Here is a 14717-nt window from a genome sequence, read left to right as displayed (position 1 = left end):
AATGTTTGCACTTGGACCAACTTTCCGAGTAATGCTAATGAGAAATTCTGCAGAAACTTTTCCGTTCGATATGCGTAGTCTTCTGAAGAACGACATACTCTCCTTTTTCTCCGCACGGAAGAATTCACATAAAAATCTAACGAACCATTTGATTACGAAGATGTTTTGATATCTAGTTAGTCTAGGCCAGTTCCATATTGCGTTACCATGACAACGAACAATAACTCATTAGAAGTGTCAGTGTGAAGTTTGAGGTCAAAAAAGTAAACCAGAGTTACGCAGTAAATTAAAAGAAAGAAGATGTCCACCGAAATTGTGAAAATCGAAAAATTGGAGTATCGAGCCATCATCAAGAACCTGTATTTGAAAGGTTTAAGAGGTAAGCAGATTTACGAAGATATGCTTAATACCCTTGGTGATCAATGTCCTACGTATGCGACCGTGAAAAATTAGACTGCAAGCTTCAAAAGTGGTAAATTTTCCATTGAAGATGATGACCGATCGGAAAGGCCAGTTTCTGTGTCAGTCTCTGAAAATATCGATGCAGTTCATGACATGATTTTATCAGACCGTCGAATTGGGCTAAAACGGATATCTGAATGTTTCATACGAACGCGTTCATTATATAGTTCAAGTCAATTTGGGCATGAGAAAAATTGCTGCAAAATGGATACCCAGATGTTTGAATGTTGACCAAAAGCGTGCAAGGGTAGAAGCATCGCGTTCGATCTGTGCTCGATTTGAAAACGATGTAGACTTCTTAAACCGAATTATTACTATGGATGAGACTTGAGTACATTTTTACGATACAGAAACAAAGCAACAATCGATGGAATGGCGACACTCTGGTTCTCCGAGACCTAAGAAGTTTCGTGTCCAAAAATCTGCTGGAAGAGTTCTTGCTTCAGTTTCTTGGGATTGCCATGGAGTAATCATGATTGATTTTTTGGATAAGGGTAGAACAATAACCGGAGATTACTATTCAACATCACTGAGACCTCTACAGGAAAAAATTAAAGAGGAAAGACGCGGAAGGCTAAAGGTGTTTTGTTTTTGCAGGACAACGCCCCTGCACACAAATCTCATGTTGCCATGAAAAAAATTCGTGATTTAGGGTTTGAATTACTAGAACACCCCCATTTTTTACCAGACTTAGCTCCATCCGACTATCATCTCTTTCCTCAACTGAAAAAAAGTTTAAAAGGTCGTAAATTTTCTTCCAACGAAGAGGTAATAAAAGCTGTGGAGGTCTGGTTTGCAGAGCAAGAAGAAACATTTGTTTTGAAAGGTCTAGAGACGTTGCAGGTTCGCTGTAATAAATGTATCCAATTAGAGGAGAATTTGTTGAGTAATAAAATATTTTCACATTGAAATTTTGTTTAGTTCTATAGTAGACTAAGAATTTTTCAATATATCCTCGTATATAGGTGATAAGCTAAGGGAGGGACCAAATTTTAAAGCGCATTCGCCAGTTTGCAACCACGAGGTTTGTTACTGCAACTAATTAATGTTTTCCGTAATTTCCGAATCGCTTGCTCGCTGTTTTAAGATTCCATCCAATATATGTAAATCTAATTTTTTCGCGTAACATATGCTGGAGGATTGCACGGATGTCGTTAAGCCAGTATTCATATGGCTCTCGTCCGATGAACTACAGACCAATTTTCCCGTATAATATTAATTTTCTTCGAATAATCCACGAATTCGAACCTCAGCTAAAGTGACTATTTCGCGAGTGAGTGCCTAGACGAAGAATTCAGCCGTACTGTGAAGCCGCAGGTAGGCAGAAGTCGGTACTCCAGCATTCGCTTTTCTGCTCTTGCATTTTGCATATTTTCATTTTCATTTTTTCGGTCCTTCATTTTCAAAGGCCCTTGCCGTGCCAAGGTTCTTTAGTATTTACTGATATCGAAGAGGCCTCTACTACTACCAAATAGAAAAATGAATTTACATTGTACTAAGGCTTTTTTGTCCTCTGATACCGTGAAGAAAGCAAAAACATAGAACGAATATTATTGTTGAATCGCCAACAAAGCTACACTGATAGAAACCGTTGCTTTCGCCATTTTGTAACCACATGATATTGAAAATAAATTAATCTATCGGCTGATGATTGATTTATTGAAAAACCACATAGACTCACCTTGAAATTCCTTCCTGGCCGCCGAAACGGACGTGACAATATTAGCCACGTGACCCAGCACAGTGGCGAACAGAAGCAGTCCGAAAAGAAGCTGCGCTATCACGAACATGTACTCGACTTTGTTCCTAGGCCTCGGCAGGTCGCCGATCGTGGTCAAAGCCAGCGTGCACCAATAATAACTCTGCAGGTACGCTTTCACGTGATCAGTACTGTCCGCGTCACTGTACACCCAATTTTTAGAGCCGAAGCCGTCATTTTTAATGATAAGATGGAACAGGCACCCGTTCCAATGGAATATAACTAGGAGGTAGTGGATCAGGCTGGAGGAACGGAAGAGGTTGGGGTAGTTCGTGTGACGTTCTGTCCGGTCCATGAAAGCCCAAAACCGATAGATTTTCACCAGTCGGAACATGCGCAAGACCGAGTTGAAACCGACGGACAGATACAGGAAGTCCAGGGGTAGGAGACATAGGCAGTCGATGTAGAAGGTGGTCGAGTTCACGTAGTGGTTGCGCAGCTTCACCGCGTCCGTTTGAAGCACCCCGTCCTCCAGGTACCCGGTGCGGAAGTGGAACAGGATGTCCATGAGATAGAGGAAGTCCGCCAGGTAGTCCAGACAGAACCAGACGAGGATGGTGTGCTCTGGAATTTTTTTGATTCGAGTCATTCTATGTGCGGATTGAAGAAGATCGAATTGAAAAATTTAATGTGCAGGGTGTCCTGAGTTCGATGCTCACTGAAAGCATGTCGAGAAATATAAAACTTTCTTTTTTTGGAATAGTCTCACAGTCCTTGAGATGATCTCGGTGAGAGTCGAATTTGATACATGACAGAGCTGTGTGTCTTTGTTGAAGGTCGATATTCTGCGTCTAAAAGTAAAAGCTACTATGTTAAAAAGGAAACACTGCATTGAATACCAAGCCATTATACACTGCGCAAAAAAATTAACGCACATTCTGAAAATCTCAATTTTAATGAAAGTTAACTCTACGTTGACTTTATAACTTATTTTTTATGTTCTCTCGGGAAGGTTTTGAACGAAACAAGACACATTAAATGGAAGAAAAATTCAGGATTTCAACGAATCTTATGTGAAGAAGAGAAATGAAAAATTTTCAAAATACTGAAATGCTGATAAGTTATTTAATACTTGGTATCTCCACCCCTTGCGTTAATTACAGCTCGGCAATGACGGTTCATACTCAAAATGAGTGATCTTAAAATGTTTTGATCTAATCCTTCCGAGATTTCTCTGAGTTGGACTCCTAAGTCATTAAGAGTAGCTGGATGATTTTCTGAACTTCTCAGCCTTCTATTGAGGTTGTCCCAAACCTGCTCAATCGGATTGAGATCTGGACTCCAAGGTACTCCTGAACGATGCGCGCACGATGGGGTCTGGCATTATCGTCCATAAAAATGAAATTTTCACCAATGTATGGGGCAAATGGAACTACATGCTCTTTAAGAATGTTCCTCATATACTTATCAGCATTCATAGCTCCATTATCAACGACCACTAGGTCTGTGCGAGCAGTCAAAGATAATCCACCCCATACCATAATCGATCCTCCCCCGAAACCAGTAGTATTCAGGAAATTGCACTGAGCATATCTTTCATGTGGACGTCTGTACACAAGGGAACGTCGATCACAATGGTAGAGGCAGAATCTAGACTCATCTGTGAAGAAAACTCTTTTCCAATCGGCCTCTTCCCAATGGATATGCTCTCTCGCAAAATCAAACGCGCCCTTCGATGGGCTGGGGTAAGAGCTGGGCCTCTTGCCGCGACACGAGGCCTTAAATCATATTCTCTGAGGCGATTTCTTATTGTCTGTGTGCTAATTTGCACCTCATGAGTTTGCTCAAGCTGACTTTGAAGGAGGCGAGCGGTTGCAAACCGTTGTCTCAACGAAGAAACTCTCAAGTAACGTTCTTGAATGGCAGTTGTTACCCGTGGTCTACCCTGTCCTGGTCTTCGAACATTCATACCTGTCTCCCTGAATCGCTGCAATATTCTAGACACACTTGTATGGAAAACTCCAAACCTTTCTGCAATTCTTTTGTATGTCCACCCTTCTTCTCGCAAAACTACCGCTTGGGCACATTCCTCTTGGGTCAAATTGCGTGTTTCGCGTTGCATAGCGATCGAGTGTGGAAAATCAAACGAAAGAAAACTATTGATCACTAGAATTGATCGAGAACAACTGATTTTAGAATGGAGCCAATACATTCAAAATCTGATAATATCATCTTTTTTTATTCCTGCTGGGAAAAAACATTTGTATTGAAGAAAAGTGGATAACATATGCATGTATAATTCTGATAAAAATAATTATCATTGAGAACACCTTCAGTTGTAGAATAAATTTGAGATTCCCATAATGTGCGTTAATTTTTTTGCGCAGTGTATTCTGTTTATTGATTTTCCTCTTTTATTCGTATGATTGTTCTCCAGAAATAACAACCATCCAATTGTTCAGTTGTGTACCGCTCCTACAGGCAAATCAGAAAGTTCCAAGCCTAAGCCAATACCATCAATCTTCTCCGCTTAAAATCATTCCACCTTCATCAACTTCTAGTCAGAGCTATTATGCAGAATAATTCGAATGGTCTAAATTCATGCATCAAGTTGATGGGCGATTTACCTCCAGCCTCCAGGCGCCAATTCAAACCGTTGTTACGCTAAACTGATTAATTTCAATCGTTTCAGTGACAACTCATTCGTCTCCCTCCACAGGTTATCTACCAATTACCGGGCTAATTAAACAATCTTCGTCTTCGACGATATCGAGATGCCGCATTGCTATCTTGGCAATAAGCATCTAACGGGATATCGCAAGGAAAATTGAAATTTTGTTCGGAGTTCGAAGACTGCAATTTGACGAATTATCCGGTTGATTATGCATCGACAATTTGGAAACAATCGGGTTATCCAATCTGTGGAAGTCGCGCACTTCGGATTTTACTGTCGATTTGAGTATATCCGGAAAATGGCGGTTTTCGCTGAAGTTGACAGATGTCGTTTTATTTGATTTAAGTACAAGTGTGCCTGCTCGTTTCCCAGAGATCCTCCTCATACGGTTTTGGTTGATTCGCAAGTTTCCAAATAGGTCGAATATTCCACAAGCGACGGGGTGTACTTAAGGTATATTGCATTCACATTTATTTTAGCAGTCGGTTGGCCATGAAATAATTATCTGAAGTTTTTGTAACTAGAACAGAGTAAGGTTGGCACTCATGAAATGTCGTCAATGCCACAACGCCGTTGCCACAACTAATATCAATTTTTATTACGAAAATGCCGAAAGTGATTGAAAAAACAGACAGGGTTTCAGAAAGTGCCATTTAGAATTCAGGTACGTTTATTCAAATAGTTATATCCTGATATTCTGAAATCCACAATACATCAGACGGTAGCGAACATATTCAATGAAAGAGAATAGAGAATTTATATAATGTTTCATCTGAATCTAAACGACTTATATTTCAGCTGAATATTTCCACAGTCAGAAAGATTGTGAATGAAGAGGATGACAAAGAATTTCCTTCTATTGGGAGACCCAAAAAAGTGGTGGCATTTGAGAATTTTATGTTTGAGTGAATCAATGCGAAAAGTTTACTACAGGATTTTCGATGAATGTCATCGTAGAATAAGTTCTCGAAAATTGATTCTTCTATTTTATTTGACTTGTCCCATACATTGTAAATGTCTTAAGGTACCAATAAATACCTAATTATTATTATTATATCAATGATGATATAATTCATCTGAATTATATTCAGATGAACAGCCACAAATACGCGCCAGTTGAACTGTTAATTGTTTATCATGCGAAATTTTTGTTCAAAAGTGAAGTTTATCTTGACTTGAAACTTCCTTTAATCCCTTTTTCTTATATTGATGCAAGATGATTTTTGTTGAAGAATTTAACATTTTTGTAATTATCTGTTAATTCCTTCGAGAGATAATCATTCCCAACCACTGCAAAATATGCATTTTATCTTCGGGTTAATATTTTTGAAATCTACAACTGATGTAACGTATTCAAACTTTAGCCAAAGAAGATATCATGATATTATACTGATCTCTTGTATTTTCCATGCAAATAACTGGATTTGGTATACCTTCAATCAGTTTGAATAAACTTCAATTATGTTCGTCACATATTTTCCGAAAAGCTTCGACATTGTGATAAAATACGTAATAACAGAAACTTTTACGTAGGAAGGGCAACATAGTGTTGATTTAAAACCCAAAAATGTTTTGACAAGCGTCATAACCCCACATTTTCGTACTATACGGAGTAAAATGTGTCAAATTTCCATGGCCAACCCAATGCTACAATATAAGTGAATGGAGAATAGTTCCTTACATTTATAATGAGCCGCTGCGTTGCAATTACAATCGACGACTTTCGATCGTAATGTGAGTGAACAAAGTAACAAAATAAGGCATGTTTAAAATGGATAAAATCTGTATCTACTTACTGTCGATTTCCCGAAAGGCAAAACGGTAAATGATGACCCAAAAATTGTACAGGAAGGCGAACGACACTACCATAGACCAGTAGTAGCAAAGTCTTCCAGCTGGGTCAAAAACGAACGACCAATTCGATGATCCCTTCCTCAAGCGGGAGTTGTAGGAGTCCACCCTCCTCAATCCGTATCGACTGAAAGAGAAACTGGTTCTGTAATTCGTAAAATTATAGCAATCTGCCCGATGCCCGACATGTAGTAACACCGTTCAAAAAATCGACTCAGCTCACCTTTCTGTGCCGTTACAGCTACTGGTCGAGTTCAGGTGGTTCGATGAGGGTGGATTGGTGCCAGCAGTCGAGCCAGGGGCTGTTCGCCAGGCGCCCAGTAGCGGAGCTTCCCCCGACGACGCTAACGCTACGCTAGAAGGCAGTTTTAACCTGTTTCTCAAATCTTTCCTCCTCGATTTTCTGGATAGGTCTAGTTCGCTAGCAGCCGATCCGACGTTGGCAGCCCTGTTCACGTACGGTGCCGAGATGCTGTCGTGAGAGGACGAGAAGTAATGCGTTGGCGGATGGTGCTGATAACTGTGGTGGTAGCTGTCCGGGGGGCGGTTTGGGGTCTTTGACATTCCTAGCTTACAGCCGACAAGGTCTGGAAGATATAGATATAGTACTAGTAGATTTGAACACTTGTATCTATCGGTACACGATTATGGTAAAGTAATTTAAATCCTTGTGCCTCTAAAGATCGTTGCTACACAATCTAACTTGTGATGTCCAAGCAATGGTAACAGGCACCAAAACAGTTATACCTTTCAAACTGACCTTTCGAAGGTCGATTCTGGACACCCGTATCTCAAAGAGAAGTTCTTGTAGGGCTTAATGTAATACACATTCTAAAAGAGCAACTCCTCTAGTAATAAATCCCGACATTTCATTTTCCTCGATGCAACCGTTCGGTCTTGACAAATTTTTAACTTCCGACACACGTATCTTTCAGAAAAATCATCGTAGATCTAAATGTGATACCGATTCTAAAAGAGCAACTCTTCAGAAAGGTATCATTTCATATCGCTCTCAAATTTCTACCAAAACCTTGATTTTTACTGATTATATGTTAACTAAACACCATTTGTGGGAGGTTTAAGTTTTCAACTTTAATTGGAAGACAAGTACAGCTGAAATATATCGAATGCACTTGGAAGTTTATAGTAACAATGCGTTAGACGATTCAAGGATGGTGATTTCAGCGTTGAAGACAAGTCTCTCTGGACAAAAAAAAGACAAAGAATTGGGGGCTGCTGAAAAGTTGCAATTGGGGGTGACATCTTCGATAAATCCCTCATTTTACGGGATTAATCTGAATTCAATGTATCCTATACGCAAAAAAACTCAATAATGCTCCAGATAAAAGACAAAATGATTTCCTACGGACGACCAGCTCAACAAATAAAAGGATCTTCGATATTGAAGGGACTGGGAGAAGGATTACTATCGTGATAGATAGAAGAAGTAAAGGAAGTGACAGGACAATCAATGCACCGGAAAACAAACACTGGGTAGGGTAGGGTACCATCCAATGAAATAAATACAAAGAGTCCTTCAAATGTATTAGACAAAGCATATTATCTTCAGCAATTTCACTTGATACTAGCTCTTAAAACTTTTTTCACATCTTAAACGGGCTTTCATAATCAAACCTAAAGTCGCTTCACTTTTAAAGCTTCCTTTAACCCTACTAAAAATGACAGTAAAGGAAGCTTTGAGCTTAAAGTGAAGTTAGATTCGATTATGAAACTGGACGTTATATACATATAAAAAAATTGATTCCAAATGACAAGGTATTTGGGCACACAAGAAAAATGAAGAGAAAGACACGAAATATTTTATCCCAAGCGTTAATAAAAGACTATCAGTTGATTCAGTACGTGCTGGAAGTGATAAGGAAAGCTATCATTAGTAATTCGGAGTCCTTGACCCATCTTCAAAAAGCAACAATAAACAAATTGCTGATTATTCTGCAGTAGTACTTGACAAATAGAAGATTTTTTGTAAAATTGGGAAACAGGCATATTAAAAAGATTTCGAGACACAGTGACCTCGAGGCTGAGATATCTGGGATAAGATCCTCTGGAGTGTGAAAGCCACAGGGCTTAAATCACACATTTTCTTGTCGATAAAAAAAATTCAAAAGTGAACAAACGTGAGCATTCTGCTATAAAAATAGACAAAAGTCAGAGAAGTAACACAGCTACTTGTATCTAACATTTGTTAGACCCCATTTAAATCAATTCACAGCCAGATATGCCATTCGCGCGACAGATAATACGAGCGGCGGAAAGTTTAATTCATTCGAATGGAACTTCGGTTATCACCCCGGAGGTGAATTTTTCCTGGGCGACACGATCCCTACAGCATACCGAACAAACCCATCGTCTTCGAAGCGTAGCGACTCTATCGGCACGAACGCAAGTTATGGAAAAACTTTCGGTTTGTTTATGATTTTCCGCGCCATTATTCGGAAACAGATTATCCGACTTCGGGGGTTCGGAGGGGTCGGCCGACGTCCGGGAACGGGGAAAATTGATTCCGCGCGAACTAGGGGTGGGTTATCGATAGGTTAAACGTCGACGCTGGGCTCCGGTTGAAACTGACCGATGTTCAATTCAGTCTTTTACTCTGAAAATTGATTTATGGAAAATAAAGGTTGAAGTAAAAACGAAAAGGGAAGATTCCTCAAGTAATTTCAAGAAAAAAAGTCCCACAAACATGGGATCGGTTTTTTTCTCTTAGTATCTACACTCTACAAGATATTCAACTGAAATTTGACTTAGAGTCATTCGGGGCAACTCTGTGCACTTTTGCCTTTCAAGCCATACCCTGTTTCAAATGTTGAAGCTAGGAAAATTAAAACATATTCATGAGATAGAGAATTTTCTAATCTATGAAAAAACATCAAAAAGCAAACAAACAAAAACGTTTTCTTTCCGCAAAAAAGAATTTAGAAGAGGAAGTCGGAGTGCGTTCACTGCCCCGTATTGCGGGTAAGTGTGCGCACCCTCACGGGGTAAGTGAACGCAGTGCTTTGTGAACCACACAATCAAAACAAATTACAAAATAATGTCATCAAAATGTTACAATATTAGAGAAATGCTGTTTATTGTCAATGCAGGAGCGCCTTTTTACAAGCAGTGCATTATTATTGTTCGTGCCACAATTCTTGGTGAACACAACACTTGATACATTCCCCTGTTGGTGGCTCTTCATATTTTTCTGAACAAATAGGACAATATTGATCGAGTCTTACCAAGAAAATCAACAATGTCATAATTTATTCCTCACTGAACTAATGCCCTTATAATGAATCTATGCGCACACTTACCCGCGCACACTTTCCCCAGTAAGCCAAAATTTGAATTGACGTTCTTATAGAGTTAAGCAGCTAAGAGAACCCAATTTTTTTATTATATATTTAGATTAATATGAGCACGATAGAATAAAAAATTGTTTAACACTGAGGGACTCGGAACTTGGACCTGGCAGAATTTGCAGAGTTGCTAAAAATCAACAAGAAAACTAGTGAATTTGATTGATTGCAAATAAAAAGTTAAAGAAACGTGGCACGGCTCACTCCTATAAAAAACTAATATGGCGATTCTGCGCCCGTGCTTCACCCAAATGAACCCCTCTTTCATACATTGCATAGTCGAGATATACGCACTGCGCACACTTACCCACTGCGCTCAGTTACCCCGAATGACTCTAGATCTTACAATTGGGAGTTTACGCCATGTGACATGCCAATTTGATAGCACTATCCACTGTTTTCTTGCAGAACTTTTTTTTGGTGAACCACTGTTGATTTGAAAAAATGTAGAAATAAGCTTTATTGTTATACTAAACTTTATGATCTCTTGCAGTTTCGTCGTATCTGCTTCAGATTTCGAGAAAAAAAATTCGAACGATTTTCTCGAAATCCTCAGAAAAATCCAAATTGTCATAAAAATTCAGTGGTGACTCAATTCATTGTTAGTTTTGACATGTCAAATCAAACTTTCTGTTTAAAATCTTGTAGAGTGTAAATACTTGTATAGGAAAAAAATTATAACTTTAACACCCTATATCTCGAAAACGAATCGTCTGTTGTCCCATGTTTATGAGACTTTTTTTCTTGGAATTACTCAAGGAATCTCCTCTTTTCGTTTGTACCTCAAATTTAGGAACACCCTGTATACGCATATCGCTTTGACGATTATTGTCGTCGACGTTCTTCACACATCCCTAGTCGGCGTTGAATCGCAAAGATTCGGGAGGGGACTTTCAATTTGTCGAAGTAATTCATGGAAGCCATTCCGAGATGGGAAGGAGCTAATTTGTGTTCATTCCGATATAGATTAGTTCGAGATATCTGTCATTTCCAAACCTGAACAATTTGGACCAAGTACGTCGTGTTTAACATGGGCTTCCTTCCGCATAGTGGGGTAATTAAGAATCCTATGAATAACCCATTAATATTGACGGAGTTAGTTCCACGTCTATCCACTAGAAAACGAAACGATTTTGTTCCTAAGGAAATAGGCACAATTGAAGGGGTGAGATGTTTACTGTAGTGAAAATAATGATAAGGGTGAGTGGTATTATACTTGGTAGGTACAAGAATCATACCTAGCAAGCTCTGCCTGGAAACAGACTTGAGCCTACCATGGATGCTGTCCGTTGACTTATGATGGACAGCTAAGGGTTGAGCAGACTGCACCGGAGATGATACATTGAGGCGTGAACCACTCGAATTCAAACGTTCGCCAACCATGCATCCGCCTCCACTCGTGATGATTCCTGAAAGAAAAAAAATCGTTATTTCTTGCCATTCATCATCGATAACTGGATACATTGTGGTTCCCATAGGACTGCGTCATTCCAGGAGCGGTTCAGTGAGATTGTTATTGTGAGAAATGGTAACATACGAGGATATATTGAAAAATTCTTAGCCTACGATAGAACCAAACAAAATTTCAATGTCAAAACATTTTATTACTCAACATATTCTCCTCTTAATTGAATACATTTATTACAGCGAACCTGCAACGTCTCTAGACCTTTCAAAAAAAATGTTTCCTCTTGCTCTGCAAACCAGATCTCCACAGCTTTTATTACCACCTCGTTGGAAGAGAATTTACGACAATTGAAACTTTTTTTCAGTTGAGGAAAGAGATGAGCCAAATCTGGTGAATAAAGGGGGTGTTCTAGTAATTCAAACCCTAAATCACGAATTTTTTGTATGGCAACATGAGATTTGTGTGCAGTGACGTTGTCCTGCAAAAACAAAACACCTTAGGATAGCTTTCCGCGTCTTCTCTCTTTATATTTTTCCCGTAGAATGGTCAGTAATATCGAATAGTAATCTCCGGTTATTGTTCTACCCTTATCCAAAAAATCAATCATGATTACTCCATGGCAATCCCAAAAAACTGAAGCAAGAACTTTTCCAGCAGATTTTTGGACACGAAACTTCTTAGGTCTTGGAGAACCAGAGTATCACCATTCCATCGATTGTTCCTTTGCTTCTGGATCGTAGAAATGTAACCAAGTCTCATCCATATAGTAACTATTCGGTTTAAGAAGTCTACAAGTTTTCAAATCGAGCACAGATCGAACGCGATGCTTCTACCCTTGCACGCTTTCGGTAAACATTCAAACATTTGGGGATCCATTTTGCAGCAATTTTTCTCATGCCCAAATTGACTTGAACTATATGATGAACTCGTTCGTATGGAATATTCAGTGCTTCAGATATCCGTTTTAGCCCAATTCGACGGTCTGATAAAATCATGTCATGAACTGTATCGATATTACGACACAGAAACTGGCCTTCCCGATCGGTCATCATCTTCAATAGAAAATTTACCTCTTTTGAAGCTTGCAGTCCAATTTTTCATGGTGGCATACGAAGGATATTGATCACCGAGCATATCTTCGTAAATTTGCTTACCTCTTAACCCTTTAAAAGGGTTCTTATGATGGCTCTATACTCCAATTTTTGATTTTCACAATTTCGGTGGACATCTCCTTTCTTTTAATTTATTGCGTAACTCTGGTTTACTTTTCTGACCTCAAACCTCACACTGACACTGTAATGAGTTATTGTTCGTTGCTATGGTAACGCAATATTTTTTTTATGCATGGAACTGGTCTAGGCTAACTAGATACTTATTAATACATCCTCGTAGGCATCTAGCAGAGTCAATCCATCAAACTTTTAGCCCTGAAAATTCCAAAACCCCCCGCTCTTTTTTTATAGTGTTTACATATGGAGATCGTTCTTGGCCAATTTCGGCGTGTTTGGATAAATGGAAATTCTCTCGTTCCTTGTATCAAGGAGTCATTTCCATGTAACTCTTTTTCTGGTCGAAACAGCGTGGATATTTACCGCGAAATTAATTATTTGCAAAGTATACGCGAAAAAAAAACACGTACCTCATCAGAGCGGGCGGGCAATAACAATTGTCCCAGTTTCGCGATGTTTTCCGAAAGATCTAAACGAGTGTGATAGATTCACTTTTGTTTTCGCAGCGCGATGGAAATCGTTTCCATTAGCATATTCACTTTGTTAGCAATTTTTCTGAAAGCTTCACTCTGCATTTTCGTTTCGGCAGTGTACATCGGTCCGATTCGTTTCGGCTTTTCTCTCTCTCTCATTCAATTTACGAATGGATGATATTTGCTTAGTGATTCTGGAGCGGCATGGTATGAGAGGGTTCTCATTTACTCAGCCGATAGGAAAATTTTCGACCTTTTCCATACGGTATTTCAACTCTTTCGGAAGCGTTTTGCTTTTCGCGGTCCATTCGATGAAAAAAAAAAATAGGTTAAGAAAGAAAGTGCCGTGGTGAATACAATTTCTGAACGCATCTCGGTGGGTGTTATTCACTGCGCAAAAAAATTAACGCACATTATGGAAATCTCAAATTTATTCTACAACTGAAGGTGTTCTCAATGATAATAATTATTTTTATCAGAATTATGCATGCATATGTTATCCACTTTCAACGGTTTTCTTCAATACAGATGTTTTTTCCCAGCCAGAATAAAAAAGATGATATTATTAGATTTTGAATGTATTGGCTCCATTCTAAAACCAGTTGTTCTCGATCAATTCTAGTGATCAATAGTTTTTCTTTCGTTTGATTTTCTACACTCGATCGCTATGCAACGCGAAACACGCAATTTGACTCAAGAGGAATGTGCCCAAGCGGTAGTTTTGCGAGAATAAGGGTGGACATACACAAGAATTGCAGAAAGGTTTGGAGTTTCCCCATACAAGTGTTTCCAGAATGTTGCAGCGATTCAGGGAGACAGGTATGAATGTCCGAAGACCAGGACTGGGTAGACCACGGGTAACAACTGCCATTCAAGAACGTTACTTGAGAGTTTCTTCGTTGAGACAACGGTTTGCAACCGCTCGCCTCCTTCAAATTCAGCTTGAGCAAACTCATGAGGTGCAAATTAGCACTCGGACAATAAGAAATCGCCTCAGAGAATATAATTTAAGGCCTCGTGTCGCGGCAAGAAGCCCAGCTCTTACCCCAGCCCATCGAAGGGCGCGTTTGGATTTTGCGAGAGAGCATATCCATTGGGAAGAGGCCGATTGGGAAAGAGTTCTCTTCACAGATGAGTCTAGATTCTGCCTCTACCATTGTGATCGACGTTCCCTTGTATACAGACGTCCACATGAAAGATATGCTCAGTGCAATTTCCTGAATACTACTGGTTTCGGGGGAGGATCGATTATGGTATGGGGTGGAATATCTTTGACAGCTCGCACAGACCTAGTGGTCGTTGATAATGGAGCTATGAATGTTGATAAGTATATAAGGAACATTCTTGAAGAGCATGTAGTGCCATTTGCCCATACATTGGTGAAAATTTCATTTTTATGGACGATAATGCCAGACCCCATCGTGCGCGCATCGTTCAAGAGTACCTTGAAGAGGTTGAAGTCTCTCGAATAGAATGGCCAGCAAGAAGTCCAGATCTCAATCCGATCGAGCAGGTTTGGGACAACCTCAATAGAAGACTGAGAAGTTCAGAAAATCATC

The 14717-nt window shown here is 39.5% G+C and overlaps 1 protein-coding gene across 1 annotated transcript in view; it reads right to left on the bottom strand.

Annotated features, from left to right (window-relative positions):
* Positions 1-14717, bottom strand: part of LOC123312000 (cyclic nucleotide-gated channel rod photoreceptor subunit alpha) — a 66452-nt gene that overhangs the window by 24332 nt on the left and 27403 nt on the right. Inside the window, exons 3-6 of the mRNA XM_044896167.1 lie at positions 11287-11457; positions 6910-7273; positions 6632-6813; positions 2144-2785 (exon numbers count right to left, since the gene is read on the bottom strand). Coding sequence (XP_044752102.1) covers positions 2144-2785; positions 6632-6813; positions 6910-7273; positions 11287-11457 — 1359 coding nt within the window. The remainder of the gene's footprint in view (positions 1-2143; positions 2786-6631; positions 6814-6909; positions 7274-11286; positions 11458-14717) is intronic.

The sequence above is a fragment of the Coccinella septempunctata genome, chromosome 4, assembly GCF_907165205.1.
Source record: "Coccinella septempunctata chromosome 4, icCocSept1.1, whole genome shotgun sequence".
Lineage (NCBI taxonomy): Eukaryota > Metazoa > Arthropoda > Insecta > Coleoptera > Coccinellidae > Coccinella > Coccinella septempunctata.
The sequence above is the reverse complement of the archived record's forward strand: the minus strand, read 5'-3'. Positions and strand labels throughout refer to the sequence as shown.